At 46.6% G+C, this 21063-nt stretch overlaps 1 protein-coding gene across 2 annotated transcripts in view; it reads left to right on the top strand.

Moving 5' to 3' along the window:
* Positions 1-21063, top strand: part of ACOX3 (acyl-CoA oxidase 3, pristanoyl) — a 77908-nt gene that overhangs the window by 11985 nt on the left and 44860 nt on the right. For both annotated transcript variants that reach the window (XM_038745808.1, XM_038745809.1), the window contains exons 3-7: positions 116-352; positions 3919-3993; positions 9518-9607; positions 15986-16129; positions 17262-17350. In XM_038745808.1, the coding sequence (XP_038601736.1) occupies positions 116-352; positions 3919-3993; positions 9518-9607; positions 15986-16129; positions 17262-17350 (635 nt within the window). The remainder of the gene's footprint in view (positions 1-115; positions 353-3918; positions 3994-9517; positions 9608-15985; positions 16130-17261; positions 17351-21063) is intronic.

The following is a 21063-nucleotide window of genomic DNA, read 5'->3' on the forward strand; positions in this document are numbered from 1 at the left end:
CTCGCTCTGCTTGACCCCCTCAATTTTTGGCGGAGCTGAGATTCGAACCCATGACCTGTGACTCCAAAGCCCGGGCTCTTTGTGCCTGACGCGTCCGTCCGTCCATCCCACGTAGCAAAGAGTCTTCGGCGCCATGGAGACGGATCCCCTCTTCGCTCGCCACCCCTCGGGGGGCGACTTGGCGTTGGAGGAGGACCGGGAGCTGACCTTCCTGCGCTGTAAGAGACTCTTCGAATACGACTTTCTGAGCGCCCCGCAGCTGCTGGCCAATCCCCTGAAGTTCCTCACCTTCATCAGTTGCCTGGGGATGTACGACTGGTCTCTGGCCACCAAGTACTTCCTCAATGCCTTCGTAAGTCTGCGGCGCCTTCTGTCATCCCTGTGGTCGTATTTATTGAGCGCTTACTGGGTGCAGAGCACCGTACTAAGCGCTTGGGGGGGGGCAAATCAGGCTGCTTAGCTTTTTTTAATAATCACAATCGTCTCTATATGTTGCCAACTTGTACTTCCCAAGCTCTTAGTACAGTGCTCTGCACACAGTAAGCGCTCAATAAATACAATTGAATGAATGAATGAATAATAATAATAATAATAATGGGAGTTGTTAAGCGCTTATTATATGCCAGGCACTGGACTAAGCGCTGGGGTGGATGCAAGCAGATGAGGTGCATTCATTCATTCAATCATATTTATTCATTCAATTCATCCAATCATATTTATTGAGCGCTTACTGGGTGCAGAGCACTGTACTAAGCACTTGGGGGGGCAAATCAGGCTGCTTAGCTTTTTTTAATAAGCATAATAATAATAATAACGGGAGTTGTTAAGTGCTTATTATGTGCCAGGCACTGGACTAAGCGGTGGGGTTGATGCAAGCAGATCAGGTTCATTCATTCATTCAATCGTATTTATTCATTCAGTTCAATCGTATTTATTGAGCGCGTACTGGGTGCAGAGCACTGTACTGAGCACTTGGGGGGCAAATCAGGCTGCTTAGCTTTTTTTAATAATCATAATAATCATAATAATAACGGGAGTTGTTAAGCGCTTATTATGTGCCAGGCACTGGACTAAGCGCTGGGGTGGATGAAAGCAGTTGAGGTTCATTCATTCATTCATTCAAGTGTATTTATTCATTCAGTTCATTCAATCGTATTTATTGAGCACTTACTGGGTGCAGAGCACTGTACGAAGCACTTGGGGGGCAAATCAGGCTCCTTAGCTTTTTAAAATAATAATAATAATAAATAATAATAATAATAATAATAATAATAACGGGAGTTGCTAAGTGCTTATTATGTGCCAGGCACTGGACTAGGCACTGGAGTGGATGCAAGCAGATCAGGTTCATTCATTCATTCAATCGTATTTATTCATTCAATTCATCCAATCATATTTATTGAGCTCTTACTGGGTGCAGAGCACTGTACTAAGCACTTTGGGGGGCAAATCAGGCTCCTTAGCCTTTTAAAATAATAATAATAATCATAATCATAATAATCATAATAGTAATAATAATGGGAGTTGTTAAGCGCTTATTATGTGCCAGGAACTGGACTAAGCGCCGGGGTGGATGCAAGCAGATCAGGTTCATTCATTCATTCAATCGTATATATTCATTCAGTTCATTCAATTGCATTTATTGAGCGCTTACTGGGTGCAGAGCACTGTACTAAGTGCTTGGGGAGCAAATCAGGCTACTTAGGGTTTTTTAAATAATAACAATAATAATGATAATAACAGGATTTGTTAAGTGCTTATCATGTGCCAGGCACTGTACTAAGCACTGGGGTGGATACAAGAAGATCAGGTTCATTCATTCATTCATTCAATTGTATTTATTGAGCGCTTACTGGGTGCAGAGCACTGTACTAAGCGCTTGGGAAGTACAAGTTGGCAACATATAGAGACAGTCCCTACCCGAGAAAAGCATGAGAAAAGCAGCGTGGCTCAGTGGAAAGAGCCCGGGCTTTGGAGTCAGAGGTCATGGGTTCAAATCCCGGCTCCGTCAGTTGTCAGCTGGGTGACTTTAGGCAAGTCACTTCACTTCTCTGGGCCTCGTTCCGTCATCTGTAAAATGGGGATTAAGACTGTGAGCCCCCCAACCTGATCACCTTGTAACCTGCCCAGCACTTTGAATGGTGCTTTGCACATAGTAAGCGCTTAATAAATGCCATCATTATGATTATTATTAAAGTGCAGTTTGGCAAAACGCTAGGGTTATCACGATTGATGAACAGTCGGCATTTCCAGAGCCACGAATATGTATATATGTTTGTACATATTTATTACTCTATTATTTATTTATTTATTTTACTTGTACATATCTATTCTATTTATTTTATTTTGTTAGTATGTTTGGTTTTGTTCTCTGTCTCCCCCTTCTAGACTGTGAGCCCACTGTTGGGTAGGGATCGTCTCTAGATGTTGCCAACTTGTACTTCCCAAGCGCTTAGTCCAGTGCTCTGCACACAGTAAGCGCTCAATAAATACGATTGATGATGACGATGATGATGGTGATTGTGGTATTCGCTCAGCACATGCCGTGTACCAAACACTACGCTCAGTGCTGGTGGAGATGGAAGAATATCGGTGATATTTGTTACGGGCTTTCTATGTGCCAAGCACTGTACTGAGTGCTGGGGTCCATGCAACACAATCAGGACGCACACGGTCCCTGTCCCACTTTGCGGTCATATTTATCGAGCGCTTACTGTGTGCGGCGCACTGTAATAATAATAATAATAATAATAATAATAATAATAATAATAATAATGGCATTTATTAAGCGCTTACTATGTGCAAAGCACTGTTGTAAGTGCTGAGGAGGTTACAGGGTGATCAGGTTGTCCCCCGAGGGGCTCACAGCCTTCATCCCCGTTTGACAGCTGAGGCAACTGAGGCCCAGAGAAGGGAAGTGCTTGCCCCAAGTCACACAGCTGGACTGGTGGAGCCGGAATAATAATAATAGTAATGATGGCATTTGTTAAGCGCTTACTATGTGCCAAGCACTGTTCTAAGCGCTGGGGGAGATACAAGGTAATCAGGTTGTCCCACGTGGGGCTCACAGGCTTCATCCCCATTTGACAAAACTGAGGCCCAGAGAAGTGAAGTGACTTGTCCAAGGTCATGCAGCTGACAGGTGGCAGAATCAATCAATCAATCAATCAATCAATCGTATTTATTGAGCGCTTACTGTGTGCAGAGCACTGTACTAAGCGCTTGGGAAGTACAAGTTGGCAACCTATAGAGACGGTCCCTACCCAGCAGCAGGCTCACAGTCTAAAAGGGGGAGACAGAACAAAACCAAACATACTAACAAAATAAATAGAATAGATATGTACAGGTAAAATAAATAGAGTAATAAATATGTACAAACATATATACATATATACAGAAGCAGGATTAGAACCCACAACCTGTGACTCCCAATCCATGGCTCTTGCCACTGAACCCCGCTGCTTCTCTAACAGAACCTGGGCTTTGGAGTCCGAGGTCGTGGGTTCAAATCCCGGCTCCACCAATGGTCAGCTGTGTGACTTTGGGCAAGCCGCTTCACTTCGCTGGGCCTCAGTTCCCTCATCTGGAAAATGGGGATGAAGACTGGGAGCCCCCCGTGGGGCAACCTGATCACCTTGTAACCTCCCCAGCGCTTAGAACAGTGCTTCGCACAAGGTAAGCGCTTAATAAATGCCATTATTATTATTATTACTGTACTAAGCGCTTGGGAGAGGACAGTACAACAATAAGCAGACACGTTCCCATCCCCTGCCCCACAACGAGCGCACAGCCACGGAGGCCCAGAGACGGCCAGTGACACGTCCAAGGTCACACAGCAGGCAAGCGGGGGAGGCGGGATTAGAACCCGGGTCCCGGGACTCCGGACTCTGTGACCAGCGGGCCGGTTTCTTCCCGCAGGTGTTTGGTTTGGCCGTGCAGAACTTTGGCTCGGAGAGGCATTTGGAGTTGATTCAGAAAATCTTAACCATGGAGGTGAGTGGAAATATTATCCGCCGTTGACTTAGCAGTGGGTTCAGTTCAGTCGTATTTATGGAGCGCTTACTCCAGCGCTTAGAACAGTGCTTTGCACATAATAAATGCTTAAAAAATGGCATCGTCATTATTATTAGACTGTTAAGCACTATTATTATTCTAGACCGTGAGCCCGCTGTTGGGTAGGGACTGTCTCTATATGTTGCCAACTTCCCAAGCGCTTAGTACAGTGCTCTGCACACAGTAAGCGCTCAATAAGTACGATTGATTGATTAGTACAGTGCTCTGCACACAGTAAGCGCTCAATAAATGTGATTGAATGAATGAATGAATATTAGTATTACTGTGTGTGGAGCAAGCAATCAATCAGTCGTATTTATTGAGCGCTTACTGTGTGCAGAGCACTGGACTAAGCTCTTGGGAAGTCCAAGTTGGCAACGTATAGAGACGGTCCCTACCCAACAGTGGGCTCACAGCCTAAAAGGGGGAGACAGAGAACAAAACCAAACATACTCACAAAATAAAATCAATAGATATGTACAAGTACAATAAATAAATAAATAAATAGAGTAATAAATATGTACAAACATATATACATATATACAGGTGCTGTGGGGAAGGGAAGGAGGTAAGATGGGGGTGTTGCCAACTTGTACTTCCCAAGCGCTTAGTACAGTGCTCTGCACACAGTAAGCGCTCAGTAAATCCGATTGATTGATTGATTAGTACAGTGCTCTGCACACAGTAAGCGCTCAATAAATGCGATTGAATGAATGAATGAATATTATTATTACTGTGTGTGGAGCAATCAGTCCATCAATCAATCGTATTGAGCGCTTACTGTGTGCAGAGCACTGTACTAAGCGCTTGGGAAGGACAAGTTGGCAACATCTAGAGACGGTCCCTACCCAACAGTGGGCTCACAGTCTAGAAGGGGGAGACAGAGAACAAAACCAAACATATTAACAAAATAAAATAATAGAATAGGTATGTACAAGTAAAATAAATAAATAAATAGAGTAATAAATATGTACTAAGCGCTCGGGAGAGTAACATAGAGGATATAATAATCATCATCATCATCATCATCATCATCAATCATATTTATTGAGCACTTACTATGTGCAGAGCACTGTACTAAGCGCTTGGGAAGTACAAGTTGGCAACATATAGAGACAGTCCCTACCCAGCAGTGGGCTCACAGTCTAGAAGGGGGAGACAGACAACAAAACCAAACATACTAACAAAATAAAATAAATAGAATAGATATGTACAAGTAAAATAAATAAATAGAGTAATAAATATGTACAAACATATATACATATATACAGGTATATAATAGAGAAGCAGCGTGGCCCAGTGGAAAGAGCCCGGGCTTGGGAGTCAGAGGGCGTGGGTTCTAATCCCGGCTCCGCCACTTGTCAGCTGGGTGACTTTGGGCAAGTCACTTCACTTCTCTGGGCCTCAGTTACCTCATCTGTAAAATGGGGATTAATAAGAACAATAATAATAGTAATAATAATAAATGGCATTTGTTAAGCACTTACTATGTGCACTGTTCTAGGCGCTGGGGAGGATACAGGGTGATCAGGTTGTCCCACAGGGGTCAGATTCTTTATCTCGATTTTACAGATGAGGGAACTGAGGCACAGAGAAGTGAAGTGACTCGCCCAAGGTCACACAGCCGACAATTGGCGGAGTTGGGATTTGAACCCATGACCTCTGACTCCAAAGCCCGGGCTGTTTCCACTGTGAGCCTCACGTGGGACAACCTGATTACCTTGTATCTACCCAAGTGCTTGGCACATCGTAAGCGCTTAACAAATGTTATTATTATGATCAGCGCTTAGAACAGTGCTTGGCACTTAGTAAGTGCTTAACCGTGGCTCAGTGGAAAGAGCTCGGGGTTGGGAGTCAGAGGTCATGGGTTCAAATCCCGGCTCCGCCAATCCATTCATTCATTCAATCGTATTTATTGAGCGCTTACTGTGTGCAGAGCACTGTACCAAGTCCTTGGGAAAGAACATCAGTTGTAGTTATTGGGCGCTTACCGTGTGCAGAGCACTGTACTAATTGTCAGCCTGTTGTCAGCTGTGTGACTTCGGGCAAGTCACTTCACTTCTCTGTACCTCAGTTCCCTCATCTGTCAAATGGGGATGAAGACTGTGAGCCCCACGTGGGACAACCTGATCAATCAATCAATCAATCGTATTTATTGAGCGCTTACTGTGTGCAGAGCACTGTACTAAGCGCTTGGGAAGTACAAGCTGGCAACATATAGAGACAGTCCCTACCCAGCAGTGGGCTCGCAGTCTAAAAGGGGGAGACAGAGAACAAAACCAAACATACTAACAAAATAAAATAAATAGAATAGATGTGTACAAGTATGATCACCTTGTATCCTCTCCAGCGCTTAGAACAGTGCTTCGCACATAGCGCTTAACAAATATCATTATTATTATTATTATTATTATTATTATTATTATTATTGTTATTATTAACAAATGCCGTTATTATTATATACATGTGTGCTGTGGGGCTGGGAGACGGGAGGGATAAAAGGAGCAAGTCAGAGCGGCGGAGAAGGGGAGAGGATGGCGTAAATCAGGGAAGGCCTCATGGAGGAGGTGATGGGCTTTCTGTCTACTAAGTCTCCTAAGAGCCCGGTTAGAGACAGGATCGTGGGATTATTCCCGGTCTCGGGCCCACACGGGGCTCCCGGTCCTCTAAGCTGGAAGCTCCTTGTGGGTTCTAGTCTACTCTCCCAACTCCTTAGCCCCCTCTCATTCATTGTCAGTCAGTCAGTCATATTTATTGAGCGCTTACTGTGTGCGAAGCACTGGACTAAGCGCTTGGGAAGTACAAATCGGCAGCAGATAGAGACGGTCCCTACCCCACAACGGGCTCCCAGTCTAGAAGGGGGAGACATCCCCCAAGCGCTTAGAACAGTGCTTTGCACATAGTAAGCGCTTAACCAATACCATCATCATTATTATTATTACAGTATAACTGAGTTGGTAGACACATCGGGTGCCCACAAGGAGCTTCCAGTCTAGAGGGTGTGAAGCCCCTCTGCTTGAACCTTATAGGTGTTTGACTGCCCTGCCCTCACCCTCTTCTTGCCCCCTGAGATTTTTGGTTGCTTTTCCCTGACCACCTTCTTGCCCCCCTAGATTTTTGACTGCTTTTCCCTCGCCCTCTGCTTGCCCACCAAAATTTTGGCTGTTTTTCCCTCGCCCTCTGCTTGCCCCCCTGAGATTATTGGCTGCTTTTCCCTCGCCCTCTGCTTGCCCCCCTGAGATTATTGGCTGCTTTTCCCTCCCCCTTTGCTTACCCCCCAAATATTTGGCTGTTTTTCTCTCACCCTCTGCATGCCCCCCCAAATTTTTGACTGGTTTTCCCTCAGCCTCTTCTTGCCCCCCTGATTTTTGGCAGCTTTTCCCTCCCCCTCTGCTTGCCCCCCAAGATTTTTGGCCGCTTTTCTCTCACCCTCTGCTTGCCCCCTCAAAATTTTTGACTGCTTTTCCCTCAGCCTCTTCTTGCCCCCCCAAAATTTTTGACTGCTTTTCCCTCAGCCTCTTCTTGCCCCCCTGATTTTTGGCTGCTTTTCCCTCCACCTCTGCTTGCCCCCCCAGATTTTTGGCTGCTTTTCTCTCCCTCTCTACTTGCCCCCTCAAATTTTTGGATGCTTTTCCCTCCCCCTCTGCTTGCCCCCCAAATTTTTGGCTGCTTTTCTCTCACCCTCTGCATGCGCCCCCCAAAGTTTTGGACTGCTTTTCCCTCCCCCTCTGCTTGCCCCCCCCGCCCCCCAAGATTTTTGGCTGCTTTTCTCTCACCCTCTGCTTGTTCTCTCAAAATTTTTGACTCTTTTTCCCTCACCCTCTTCTTGCTCCCCTGATTTTTGGCTTCTTTTCCTTCACCCTCTGCTTGCCCCCTCAAACTTTTTGACTGCTTTTCCCTCACCCTCTTCTTGCCCCCCTGATTTTTGGCTGCTTTTCCCTCCCCCTCTGCTTGCTTCACCCAATTTTTGGCAGCTTTTCCCTCCCCCTCTGCTTGCCCCCCTCCCCCCCCCCCCCGAGATTTTTGGCTGCTTTTCTCTCACCCTCTGCTTGCCCTCTCAAAATTTTTGACTCTTTTTCCCTCACCCTTTTCTTGCCCCCCTGATTTTTGGCTGCTTTTCCTTCACCCTCTGCTTGCCCCCTCAAAATTTTTGACTGCTTTTCACTCTCCCTCTTCTTGCCCCCCTGATTTTTGGCTGCTTTTCCCTCCCCCTCTGCTTGCCTCCCCCAATTTTTGGCTGCTTTTCTCTCAACTTCTGCTTGCCCCCTCCAAATTTTTGACTGCTTTTCATTCACCCTCTACTTGCCCCCCTGATTTTTGACTGCTTTTCATTCACCCTCTCCTTGCTCCCCTGATTTTTGGCTGCTTTTCCCTCCCCCTCTGCTTGCCTCCCCCTATTTTTGGCTGCGTTTCTCTCACCTTCTGCTTGCCCCCCGCCCAAATTTTTGACTGCTTTTTCCCTCACCCTCTTCTTGCCCCCCTGATTTTTGGCTGTTTTTCCCTCACCCTCTTCTTGCTCCCTTCCCCAATTTTTGGCTGCATTTCCCTCCCCCTCTGCTTGTCCCCCCAGACTTTTGGCTACTTTTCCTTCACCCTCTGCTTCCCCCCACAAAGTTTTGGCTGCTTTTCCCTCCCCTTCTTCTTGCCCCCGGAGATTTTTGACTACTTTTCCCACCCCCTCTTCTTGCCTCTCCCCAACTTTTTGTCTGCTTTTCCCTCCCCCTCTGCTTTGCCCCCTCAATTTTTATCTACTTTTCTCTCCCCCACTGCTTGTTCCTCCCAGTTTTTGACTGCTTTTCCCTGACCTAGACTGTCTAGACTAGTCTAGAAGACTAGTCTTCTAGACTGTGAGCCCACTGTTGGGTAGGGACCGTCTCTATATGGTGCCAACTTGTACTTCCCAAGCGCTTAGTCCAGTGCTCTTCACGCAGTAAGCGCTCAATAAATACGATTGATTGATTGATTGATTGATTGACCTTCCTCTTGCCCACTTAGATTTGTGACTGCTTTCCCCTCCCTCTCTGCTCATCCCCCTAGATTTTTGAGCGCTTTTCTCTCCCTCTCTGCTTACCGCCCCCCCCATAAATTTTTGGCTGCCTTTCCTTCTCCTCCTTCTTGCCCTCCTAGATTTTCGACTGATTTTCCCTCACGTTCGGGCTTGCCCTCCAGATTTTTAACTGATTTTCCCTCACCCTCTTCCTTCCCCGCTGATTTTTGGCTGCTTTTCCCTGACCTTCTGCTTGCCCCCCTAGATTTTTGGTTGCCTTTCCCTCATCTTCTTCTTGCCCTCCTAGATTTTGGACTGCTTTTCCCTCACCTTCGGGCTTGCCCCCCAGATATTTAACCGATTTTCCCTCACCCTCTTCTTGCCCCCCTGATTTTTGGCTGCTTATACCTCACCTTCTGCTTTCCCCCCACCCCGATTTTTGGCTGCCTTTTCTCGACCCTGTGTTTGCCCCCCTAGATATTTGGGTGCTTTGCCCTGACGGAGCTGAGCCACGGGAGCAACACGAAGGCCATCAGAACGACCGCCACGTATGCCCCCGACCGGCAGGTGAGTGGGCCGGGACCGCCCCCGGAGCCACCCGGCTCTAATCACTCCGCCGCCACATCTCAGCCCGTTGTGGGCGGGGAATGGGTCTGATCCCGGTTGGATTGCCCTCTCCCAAGCGCTGAGCACTCTACCATCATCATTATTCTTCTTCTCCATGCCTCAGTTCCCTCATCTGTCAAATGGGATTAAGACCGTGAGCCCCACGTGGGACAACGTGGTTACTTTGTATCCCCCAAGCGCTTAGAACAGTGCACATAGTAAGCAGTTAACCAATACCATAATTATTATTACAGTATAACAGAGTTGGTGGACACGTCCGGTGCCCACGAGGAGCTTCCAGTCCAGAGGGTCTGAAGCCCCTCTGCTTGAACCTTTTAGGTGTTTGACTGCTCTGCTGTCACCCTCCTCTTGCCCCCCAAGATTTTTGGTTGCTTTTCCCTGACCTTCTCCTTGCCCCCTTAGATTTTTGACTGCTTTTCCTTCACCCTCTGCTTGCCGACCAAAATTTTGGCTGTTTTTCCCTCGCCCTCTGTTTGCCTCCCTGAGATTTTTGGCTGCTTTTCTCTCCCCCTCTGCTTATCCCCCCAAATTTTTGTCTGCTTTTCCCTCCCTCTCTGGTTGCACCCCCCAAATTTTTGGCTGCTTTTCCCTCACCCTCTCCTTGCCCTCTTAGATTTTTGACTGCTTTTCCCTCTCCTTCTTCTTGCCCCCCCCCCTAGATTTTTGGCTGATTTCCCCTCTCCCTCTGCTTGCCCCCCCAAATTTTTGGCTTGTTTTTCCCTCCCCTGCTTCTTTCTCGCTTAGATTTTGGGCTGCTTTTCCCTCACCCTCTTCTTGCCCCCCTGATTTTTGACTGCTTTTCCCCCACCCTCTGCTTACCCCCCACCAAATTTTTGGCTGCTTTTCTCTCACCCTCTGCTTGCCCCCCCTGCAAATTAGTACAGTGCTCGGCGCCCAATAAATATGGCTGAATGAACGAATAAATCCTGGAGCGGTGAGGCCTAATTGGTAGAGCACGAGCCTGGAATCAGAAGAATAATAATAATTGTGATATTTGCTAAGCGCTTACTGTGTTCCAGGCGCTGTACTAAGCGCTGGGGTGGCTCTAAGCAAATTGGGATAGTCCCCGTCCCGTGTGGGGCTTGCAGTCTCAGTCCCCATTTTCCAGATGAGGGAACTGCGGCCCAGAGAAGTGAAGTGACTTGCCCAAGGCGACAGAGCGGACAGGTGGCAGAGCCGGGATTAGAACCCGTGACCTCCCGACTCCCAGCCCCATGCTCTGGGTCATTCCGGCTCCGCCACTTGCCCGCTGTGTGACCTTGGGCAAGTCACTTCACGGCTGTGATCAACCTGATTATCACTCTATTTATTTTACTTGTACTTACTTACTATTCTATTTTATTTTGTTAATATGTTTTGTTTTGTTGTTTGTCTTCCCCTTCTAGACTGTGAGCCCACTGTTGGGTAGGGACCGTCTCTAGATGTTGCCAACTTGTACTTCCCAAGCGCTTAGTACAGTGCTCTGCACACAGTAAGTGCTCAATACATGCGATTGAATGAATGAATGAATCTCTGTGCCTCAGTTCCCTCATCTGGAAAATGGGGATGTTTGCTGTGAGCCCCATGTGGGACAGGGACTGCGTCCAACCTCATTTACTTATAACCACCCTAGTGCTTAGTCCAGTGCTTGGCACATAGCACTTAGCAAATACCCAACGCACACAAAAAAAGTCTTAATTCCCATTTTACAGATGAAGTCATTGAGGCCCAGCAAAGCAAAATAATAATAATAATGATGATGGCGTTTATTAAGCGCTTACTATTTGCAAAGCACTGTTCTAAGCGCTGGGGAGGTTACAAAGTGATCAGGTTGTCCCACGGGGGGCTCACAGTCTTCATCCCCATTTTACAGATGAGGGAACCGAGGCACAGAGAAGTGAAGTGACTTGCCCAAAGTCATACAGCTGACAATTGGCGGAGCCAGGATTTGAACCCATGACCTCCGACTCCAAAGCCCGGGCTCTTTCCACTGAGCCACGTTGCTTCTGTTCTTTCTGTTCTGCTCCCCCTCGTCCCCCTCTCCATCCCCCCCATCTTACCTCCTTCCCTTCCCCACAGCACCTGTATATATGCATATATGTTTGTACATATTTATTACTCTATTTACTTATTTATTTATTTTACTTGTACATATCTATTCTATTCATTTTATTTTGTTAGTATGTTTTGTTTTGTTGTCTGTCTCCCCCTTTTAGACTGTGAGCCCACTGTTGGGTAGGGACCGTCTCTATATGTTGCCAACTTGGATTTCCCAAGTGCTTAGTACAGTGCTCTGCACACCGTAAGCGCTCAATAAATACGATTGATTGACTGATTGCTTTTGCTTAAGGTCACACAGCAGGCATGTGGCGGGACTGGGAATCGAACCCAAGTCCTTCTGTGTGCTCTGCACGCAGTAAGCGCTCAATAAATACGATTGAATGAATGAATGAATGAATGGCTCCTAGGCCCGGGCCCTATCCACTAGGCTACGCTGCTTCTCACCAGACAGCCCGGGAAAATATCCCTCCCTTTCAATTCCCTTTCCTGTTGTGGTGGATTCTTCGCATTTACTCTGAGCTCGTTGTGGACAGAGACCGGCGCTGGTTACTGTTGTATTGTCCTCCCCCAAGCGCTTAGTACAGTGCTCCGCACGCAGTAAGTGCTCAATCATCATCATCAATCGTATTTATTGAGCGCTTACTGTGTGCAGAGCACTGTACTAAGCGCTTGGGAAGTACAATGACCTACAGACCGGCTGCCCACAACGGCTTACAACCAGAGCACTGTGCTGAGCGCTTAGGAGACTATAATAGAACGGACACATTCCCTGCCCACAGTGAGCGTCCAGTCTACAGGGGGAGGCAGACATTAATAGAAGTAAAGAAGTTGCAGATAGGGCCATAAGTGGTGTGGGATTGGGAGGAAGGAAGAATAAAGGGAGCAATTCAAGGCGACGCCGAAGGGAGTGGAAGAAGAGGAAGCCTGGCTCAGTGGAAAGAGCCCGGGCTTGGGCATTAGAGGTCATGGGTTCGAATCCCAGCTCTGCCACCTGTCAGCTGTGTGACCTTGGGTAAATCACTTAACTTCTCTGTGCCGCAGTTCCCTCATCTGTAAAATGGGGATTAAGACCGTGAGCCCCACGTGGGACAACCTGCTCACCTTGTATCCTCCCCCAGCGCTTAGAACAGTGCTTTGCACATAGTAAGCGCTTAACAGGTATCCTCATTATTAAGGGAAGCAGGGAAGCAGGGAAGAGAAGCAGTGTGGCTCAGTGGAAAAGAGCCCGAGCTTTGGAGTCAGAGGTCATGGGTTCAAATCCCGGCTCCACCAATTGTCAGCTATGTGACTTTGGGCAAGTCACTTCACTTCTCTGGGCCTCAGTTCCCTCATCTGGAAAATGGGGATGAAGACCGTGAGCCCCCGTGGGACAACCTGATCACCCTGTAACTTCCCCAGCGCTTAGAACAGTGCTTTGCACATAGTAAGCGCTTAATAAATGCCATCATTATCATTATTATTATTATTATTATTACCCACCTCGAAGCCCTGGGTTCTAATTCCAGCTCTATCACGTATCTGCTGTGTGATGCTAATGCTTCTCTTGTATCCACCCCCGTGCTTAGTCCTCTGCCTTGCACATAGTAAACACTTAACAAATACCGTTATTATTATCATTATTGATAATGATATATATATATATATATCTATATGTTTGTACATATTTAGTACTCTATTTTACTTGTACATATCTATTCTATTTTATTTTGTTAGTATGTTTGGTTTTGTTCTCTGTCTCCCCCTTTTAAACTGTGAGCCCACTGTTGGGTAGGGTCTGTCTCTATATGTTGCCTACTTGTACTTCCCAAGCGCTTAGTACAGTGCTCTGCACACAGTAAGCGCTCAATAAATATGATTGATGATGATGATGATGATAAGCAGTGTGGGACTTTGGGGATAGATTGCAGGTCTGGGAGTCGGAAGGGTCTGGGTTCTAATCCCGGCTCCACCGCTTGTCTGCTGCGTCATCTTGGGTAAGTCACTTCACTTCTCTGGGCCTCAGTGACCTCATCTGTAAATTGGGGATTGAGATTGTGAGCCCCCCGTGAGACAGGGACTGTGTCCAACCTGATTAACTCGTATCTACTCCAGCTCTTAGAACGGTGCTTGGCACGTAGTAGGCATTTTATAAATACCAAAATTATTATTATTATTACCCCAGCAGTTAGTAAATGCCTGGGGCAAAGTAAGTACTTAGCAAATACCCCCCAAAAAAACCCAAAATCTGTTATATTGTACTCTCCCAAGCACTTATTACGGTAAGCACTCAATAAATACAATCGATGGATTGATTGATTGATTCATTGTCGTATTTATTGAGCGCTTATTTTATAAATACCAAAATTATTATTATTATTACCCCAGCAGTTAGTAAATGCCTGGGGCAAAGTAAGTACTTAGCAAATACCCCCCAAAAAAACCCAAAATCTGTTATATTGTACTCTCCCAAGCACTTATTACGGTAAGCACTCAATAAATACAATCGATGGATTGATTGATTGATTCATTGTCGTATTTATTGAGCACTTACTGTGTGCAGTCTGTTGTCATGTCCTTTCCCAAGCACTTATTACAGTGCCCTGCACAGAGTAAGCATTCAATAAACACGACTGATGGATAATTAAGTGCTTACTATGTGCCAAGCACTGTTCTAAGCGCTGGGGGAGATACAAGGTAATCAAGGTTGTCCCACGGGGGGCTCACAGTCTTCATCCCCATTTTCCAGATGAGGGAACTGAGGCCCGGAGTAGTGAAGCGACTTGCCCAAAGTCACACAGCTGACGAGTGGCGGAGTCGGGATTAGAACCCACGACCTCTGACTCCCAATCCCGGGCTCTTTCCATTGAGCCACACTGCTTGGATAGACTGATTCATTCATCCAGTGGTATTTATTGAGCACGTACCCTGTGCAGAGCACTGTACAAAGCGCCTGGGAGGATTATCAGTCGAGCTTTGTGCAGCGAGAAGGATGGGTGGATAAATAGTTCATTCATTCATTCAATCGTATGTATTGAGCGCTTCCTGTGTGCAGAGCACTGTACTAAGCGCTTGGAAAGTACAAGTCAGCAACATATAGAGATGGTCCCTACCCAACAACGGGCACACAGTCAAGAAGGGGGAGACAGACAACAAAACAAAACATGTGGACAAGTGTCAAAATCATCAGAACAAATAGAATTAAAGCTATATAATAGTAATGACAATGATGGCATTTATTAAGTACTTACTATGTGCAATGCCCTCTTCTAAGCGCTGAGGAGCTTACAAGGTGATCAGGTTGTCCCACGGGGGCTCACAGTCTTCATCCCCATTTTCCAGATGAGGTAACTGAGGCACAGAGAAGTGAAGTGACTTGCCCAAAGTCACACGGCTGAGAAGTGGAGCACCATTAACAAAATAAATAGAATAGTAAATATGTACAAGTAAAATAAATTGAGTAATAAATCTGTACACACATATATACATTGAAATATATATATACGCATATATATATGCATGTATGTGTGCATATATATGCATGTATGTGTACATATATATATATATATATGTATGTGCGTATATATATACATATATATATGTATGTGTATATATGTATGTGTGTGTATATATATGCATATACATATATATGTATTTGTATGTATATATATATACGTACACACACATATACACACATACATATATGTGTGTATACGTATATACATACAAATACATATATGTGTATATGTATATAATAATATGTATATGCATATGTGTATATATGTGTGTGTGTATATATATATACATACACATAGATACATATATATGCATGTGTTTGTATATATATATATATATATATATATATATTGTGGCTCAGTGGAAAGAGCCCGGGCTTTGGAGTCAGAGGTCATGGGTCAAATCCGGGTTCCACCAATTGTCAGCTGTGTGACTTTGGGCAAGTCACTTCACTTCTCTGTGCCTCAGTTGCCTCATCTGTAAAATGGGGATTAAGACTGAGAGCCCGCCGTGGGAACAGCCTGATCACCTTGTAACCTCCCCAGCGCTTAGAACATCCGTAAAACGGGGATTAAGACTGTGAGCCCCCCGTGGGACAACCCGATCGCCTCGTATCCCCCCAGTGCTTAGAACAGTGCTTGGCACATAGTAAGCGCTTAACAAATACCATCATCATCATTATTATTATTACTACTATTATTATTATTATTATTATTATTATCATTATATATAAAGAGTGGGTCCCTCTTCCTGAACGTTCCCTCCGTCCGTCTGTCGTTGATCTAGGAATTCATCATCAATACCCCCAGTTTTGAGGCTGCCAAGGTCTGGGTGGGCAACATGGGGAAGACGGCCACGCACGCGGTGGTGTTTGCCCAGCTGTTCACCGCCGACGGGCAGTGCCACGGGCTCCACGCTTTCGTCGTCCAGGTAGGAACGCGCTCTTCGACCTTCCTTGCCTCGCCCCGACTCGTCCACCGTTAAGGCGTCCCGCCTCGGGCCCCGAAAGCCTGCCCTCCCTCCCTCCCCTAATAATAATAATAATAATAATAGTAATAGTAATAATAATAATGTTGGTATTTTTTAAGTGCTTACTATGTGCCAAGCACTGTTCTAAGCGCTGGGGAGGTTACAAGGTGATCAGGTTGTCCCACGGGGGGCTCACAGGCTTCATCCCCGTTTTCCAGATGAGGTCACTGAGGCCCAGAGAAGGATAATAATAATGATGGCATTTATTAAGCGCTTACTATGTGCCAAGCACTGTTCTAAGCGCTGGGGAGGTTACACGGCGATCAGGTTGTCCCATGGGGGGCTCACAGTCTTCATCCCCATTTTCCAGATGAGGTCACTGAGGCCCAGAGAAGGGTAATAACAATGATGGCATTTATTAAGTGCTTACTATGTGCCAAGCACTGTTCTAAGCGCTGGGGAGGTTGCAAGGTGATCACGTTGTCCCACGGGGGGCTCACAGTCTTCATCCCCGTTTTCCAGATGAGGGAACTGAGGCCTGGAGAAGTGAAGTGACTTGCCCAGGGTCACACAGCTGACAATTGGCAGAGCCGGGATTTGAACCCATGACCACCGACTCCAAAGCCCGGGCTCTTTCCACTGAGCCACACTGCTTCCTTAATCCCCCAGACAATGATTCTCCCCCACCTTCAAAGACTGTGAGCCCACTGTTGGGTAGGGACTGTCTCTATATGTTGCCGAACTGTAATACTACTAATAATAATGATGGTACTTGTTAAGCGCTTACTATGTGCAAAGCACCGTTCAAAGCGCTAGGGAGGTCACAGGGTGATCAGGTTGTCCCTCGGGGGGCTCCCAGTCTTAATCCCCATTTTCCAGATGAGGGAACCGAGGCCCAGAGAAGTGTAGTGACTTGCCCAAGCCAGGATTAGAACCCACGACCCCTGACTCTCTTCACCGAGCCACGCTGCTCCTCACTGTATCGACACTGTTGTCAGGTCAGGGGTAGATTCAAGTCCCCGATCCCTGGCGCGTTCCCCTTCGCCTCGAACTCTCCTCCGAGGTTCCCGTTTGGGTTTTCCCGCTGCCACAGATTCGCGATCCCAAGACGCTTCTTGCCATGCCGGGCGTCATGGTCGGGGACATGGGACGGAAACTGGGCCAGAACGGTTTGGACAACGGGTGAGTCTCCGGGCCCCAAACAGCCCCCCGCTCCTCGCCGTCTCTCCCTCTCTCTGTCCCTCCGTCTCCCTCTCTCACTGAGCCCACTGTTGGGTGGGGACCGTCTCTATATGTTGCCAACTTGTACTTCCCAAGCGCTTAGTACAGTGCTCTGCACACAGTAAGCGCTCAATAAATACGATTGATTGATTGATTGCCATTCATTCAGCCGTATTTATCGAGCGCTCACTGCGTGCAGAGCACTGGACTAAGCGCTCGGGTGCATCCCGGCTCCGCCAATTGTCCGCTGTGTGACTTTGGGCAAGTCACTTAATAATAATAATGGCATTTATTAAGCGCTTACTATGTGCAAAGCACTGTTCCGAGCGCTGGGGAGGTTACAAGGTGATCAGGTTGTCCCACGGGGGGCTCACCGGCTTCCTCCCCATTTTACAGATGAGGGAACTGAGGCCCAGAGAATCAGTCAATCAATCGTATTTATTGAGCGCTTACCGTGTGCAGAGCACTGTACTAAGCACTTGGGAAGTACAAGTCGGCAGCATATACAGTCCCTACCCAACAGTGGGCTCACAGTCTAAAAGAGAAGTGAAGTGACGTGCCCAACGTCACACAGCTGACACCTGGCGGAGCGGGGATTTGAACCCATGACCTCTGACTCCAAAGCCCGGGCTCTTTCCCCTGAGCCACGCTGCTTCTCTAACTTCTCGACTTCTCTGTGCCTCAGTTCCCTCATCTGTAAAATGGGAGTTGAGACTGTGAGCCCCCCGTGGGACAACCTGATCACCTTGTAACCTCCCCAGCGCTTAGAACAGCGCTTTGCACATAGTATGCGCTTAATAAACACCATTATTATTATTATTATTATACAATGCAACCATAAAGAGACACATTCCCCACTCACAACACTTCCAAGCCATCAGGGGTGTCTGTCAAGCATCTCACCATGAAGAGCACAGGGCGAGAAGCCTTGGGTTTCATTTATTCAGTCATATTTATGGAGCGCTTACTATGTGCCGAGCACTGGACTAAGCGCTTGTGAGCGTACGATCCAACCACATGGCCAACTTGTACTTCCCAAGCGCTTAGTACAGTGCTCTGCACACAGTAAGCGCTCAATAAATACGATTCATGATGATGATGATGATGGTTTGGACATGTGCTTAATAAATGCCATCAGAAAAAGAAATTACAATTCAGCAATAAAGAGAGACAATCCCTATCCAACAACGGGCTCACAGTCTAGAAGGGGAAGACAGACAACGAAATCAATCAATCAATCAATCAATCGTATTTATTGAGCGCTTACTATGTGCAGAGCACTGTACTAAGCGCTTGGGAAGTACAAATTGGCATCACATAGAGACAGTCCCTACCCAACAGTGGGCTCACAGTCTAAAAGGGGGAGACAGAGAACAGAACCAAACATACCAACAAAATAAAATAAGTAGGATAGAAATGTACAAGTAAAATAAATAAATAAATAAATAAATAGAGTAATAAATATGTACAACCATATATACATATATACAGGTGCTGTGGGGAAGGGAAGGAGGTAAGACGGGGGGCATGGAGAGGGGGACGGAGGGGGAGAGGAAGGAAGGGGCTCAGTCTGGGAAGGCCTCCTGGAGGAGGTGAGCTCTCAGCAGGGCCTTGAAGGGAGGAAGAGAGCTAGCTTGGCGGATGGGCAGAGGGAGGGAGGGCATTCCAGGCCCGGGGGATGACGTGGGCCGGGGGTCGATGGCGGGACAGGCGAGAGCGAGGCACGGCGAGGAGATTAGTGGTGGAGGAGCGGAGGGTGCGGGCTGCGCTGGAGAAGGAGAGAAGGGAGGGGAGGTAGGAGGGGGCGAGGGGATGGACAGCCTTGAAGCCCAGGGTGAGGAGTTTCTGCCTGATGCGCAGATTGATCGGTAGCCATTGGAGGTTTTTGAGGAGGGGAGTAATATGTCCAGAGCGTTTCTGGACAGAGATAATCCGGGCAGCAGCATGAAGTATGGACTGAAGTGGAGAGAGACACGAGGATGGGAGATCAGAGAGAAGGCTGGTGCAGTAGTCCAGACGGGATAGGATGAGAGCTTGAATGAGCAGGGTAGCGGTTTGGATGGAGAGGTAAGGGCGGATCTTGGCAATGTTGCGGAGCTGAGACCGGCAGGTTTTGGTGACGGCTTGGATGTGAACAAGTAAAGAGGTGTCAATATAAATAAATAGAATAGCAATAATAATAATGATGGCATTTGTTAAGCGCTTACTATGTGCCAAGCAGTGTTCTAAGCGCTGGGGAGGGATACAAGGTAAACAGGTTGTCCCATGTGGGGCTCACAGTCTCCATCCCCATTTTACAGATGAGAGAACTGAGGCACAGAGAAGTGAAGTGACTTGCCCAAAGTCACCCAGCAGGCGAGTGGCGGAGCCGGGATTAGAACCCATGACCTCTGACTCCCAAGCCCGGGCTCTTTCCACTGAGCCACGCTGCTTCTCTATAATAGATATGTGCACATCAAAACAAGTAAATAGGCGTCAATATAAATAAGTGGAATTACAGATATGTCTATCTATCTGTCTATCTCTATAGATCTTTCTATATCAATCGTATTGAGCGCTTACTGTGTGCAGAGCACTGTACTAAGCACTTGGGAAGTACAAGCTGACAACATATAGAGACAGTCCCTACCCAACAGTGGACTCACAGTCTAGAAGATCTAGAAGATCTATCTATCTATATAGATATAGATATCTACAGCTATATAGATAGATCGATCTATATAGTTATAGACAGATATTGAGCACTTACCATCTGCAGAGCACTGGACTAAGCGCTTGGGAAGTACAAGTTGGCAACATATAGAGACGGTCCCTACCCAACAACGGGTTCACGGTCTAGAAGGGGGAGACAGACAACAAAACAAAACATGTGGGCAGGTGTCAAAACCGTTAGAATAAATAGAATTAAAGCTATGTGCACATCATCAACAAAATAGAGTAAATATGTACAAAGAAAATAGTGTAATAAATCTGTACAAATATCCACAACTACTGTGGGGGAGGGGAAGGGGGTAGAGCAGAGGGAGGGAGTCGGGGTGATGGGGCGGGGAGGAGGAGCAGAGGACAAGGGGGGGCCGTACTTCATGTCTCTGGGCCTCAGTTTCCTCATCTGTAGAATGGGGATTGTGACTGTGAGCCCCACATGGGACAGGACTACTGTGTCCAACCCAATTTGATTGTATCCACCACAGCATCTAGTACAGTGCCTGGCCCTCGTAAGCGCTTAACAAATACCATTGTCATTATTAATATGTACCCTAATTATTATTAATTATTATTATTGTTATTGAGTGTTTGGGAGAGGCCACCCAACAGAACTGGAAACACATCCCCTGCCATGAGGGGCTTCCAGTCTCGGGGGCTTAACACTGAGATTTTCTTTTCCTTATAGATATCTACATCTATATAGATGGATCTATCTGAATCTATCTAGATCTATCTATCTGTCTAGATCTATCTATATAGATCTATCTATCTATCTAGATATAGATATATACATCTATATAGACAGACAGATAGATCTACCTATCTATATAGATATAGATATCTACATCTAGATAGATAGATCTATCTATATAGATCTATCTATCTATCTAGATATAGATATATACATCTATATAGACAGACAGATCAACCTATCTATATAGATATCTACATCTATATAGATAGATCTA

Source organism: Tachyglossus aculeatus, chromosome 4 (genome assembly GCF_015852505.1).
Source record: "Tachyglossus aculeatus isolate mTacAcu1 chromosome 4, mTacAcu1.pri, whole genome shotgun sequence".
Taxonomy (NCBI): domain Eukaryota; kingdom Metazoa; phylum Chordata; class Mammalia; order Monotremata; family Tachyglossidae; genus Tachyglossus; species Tachyglossus aculeatus.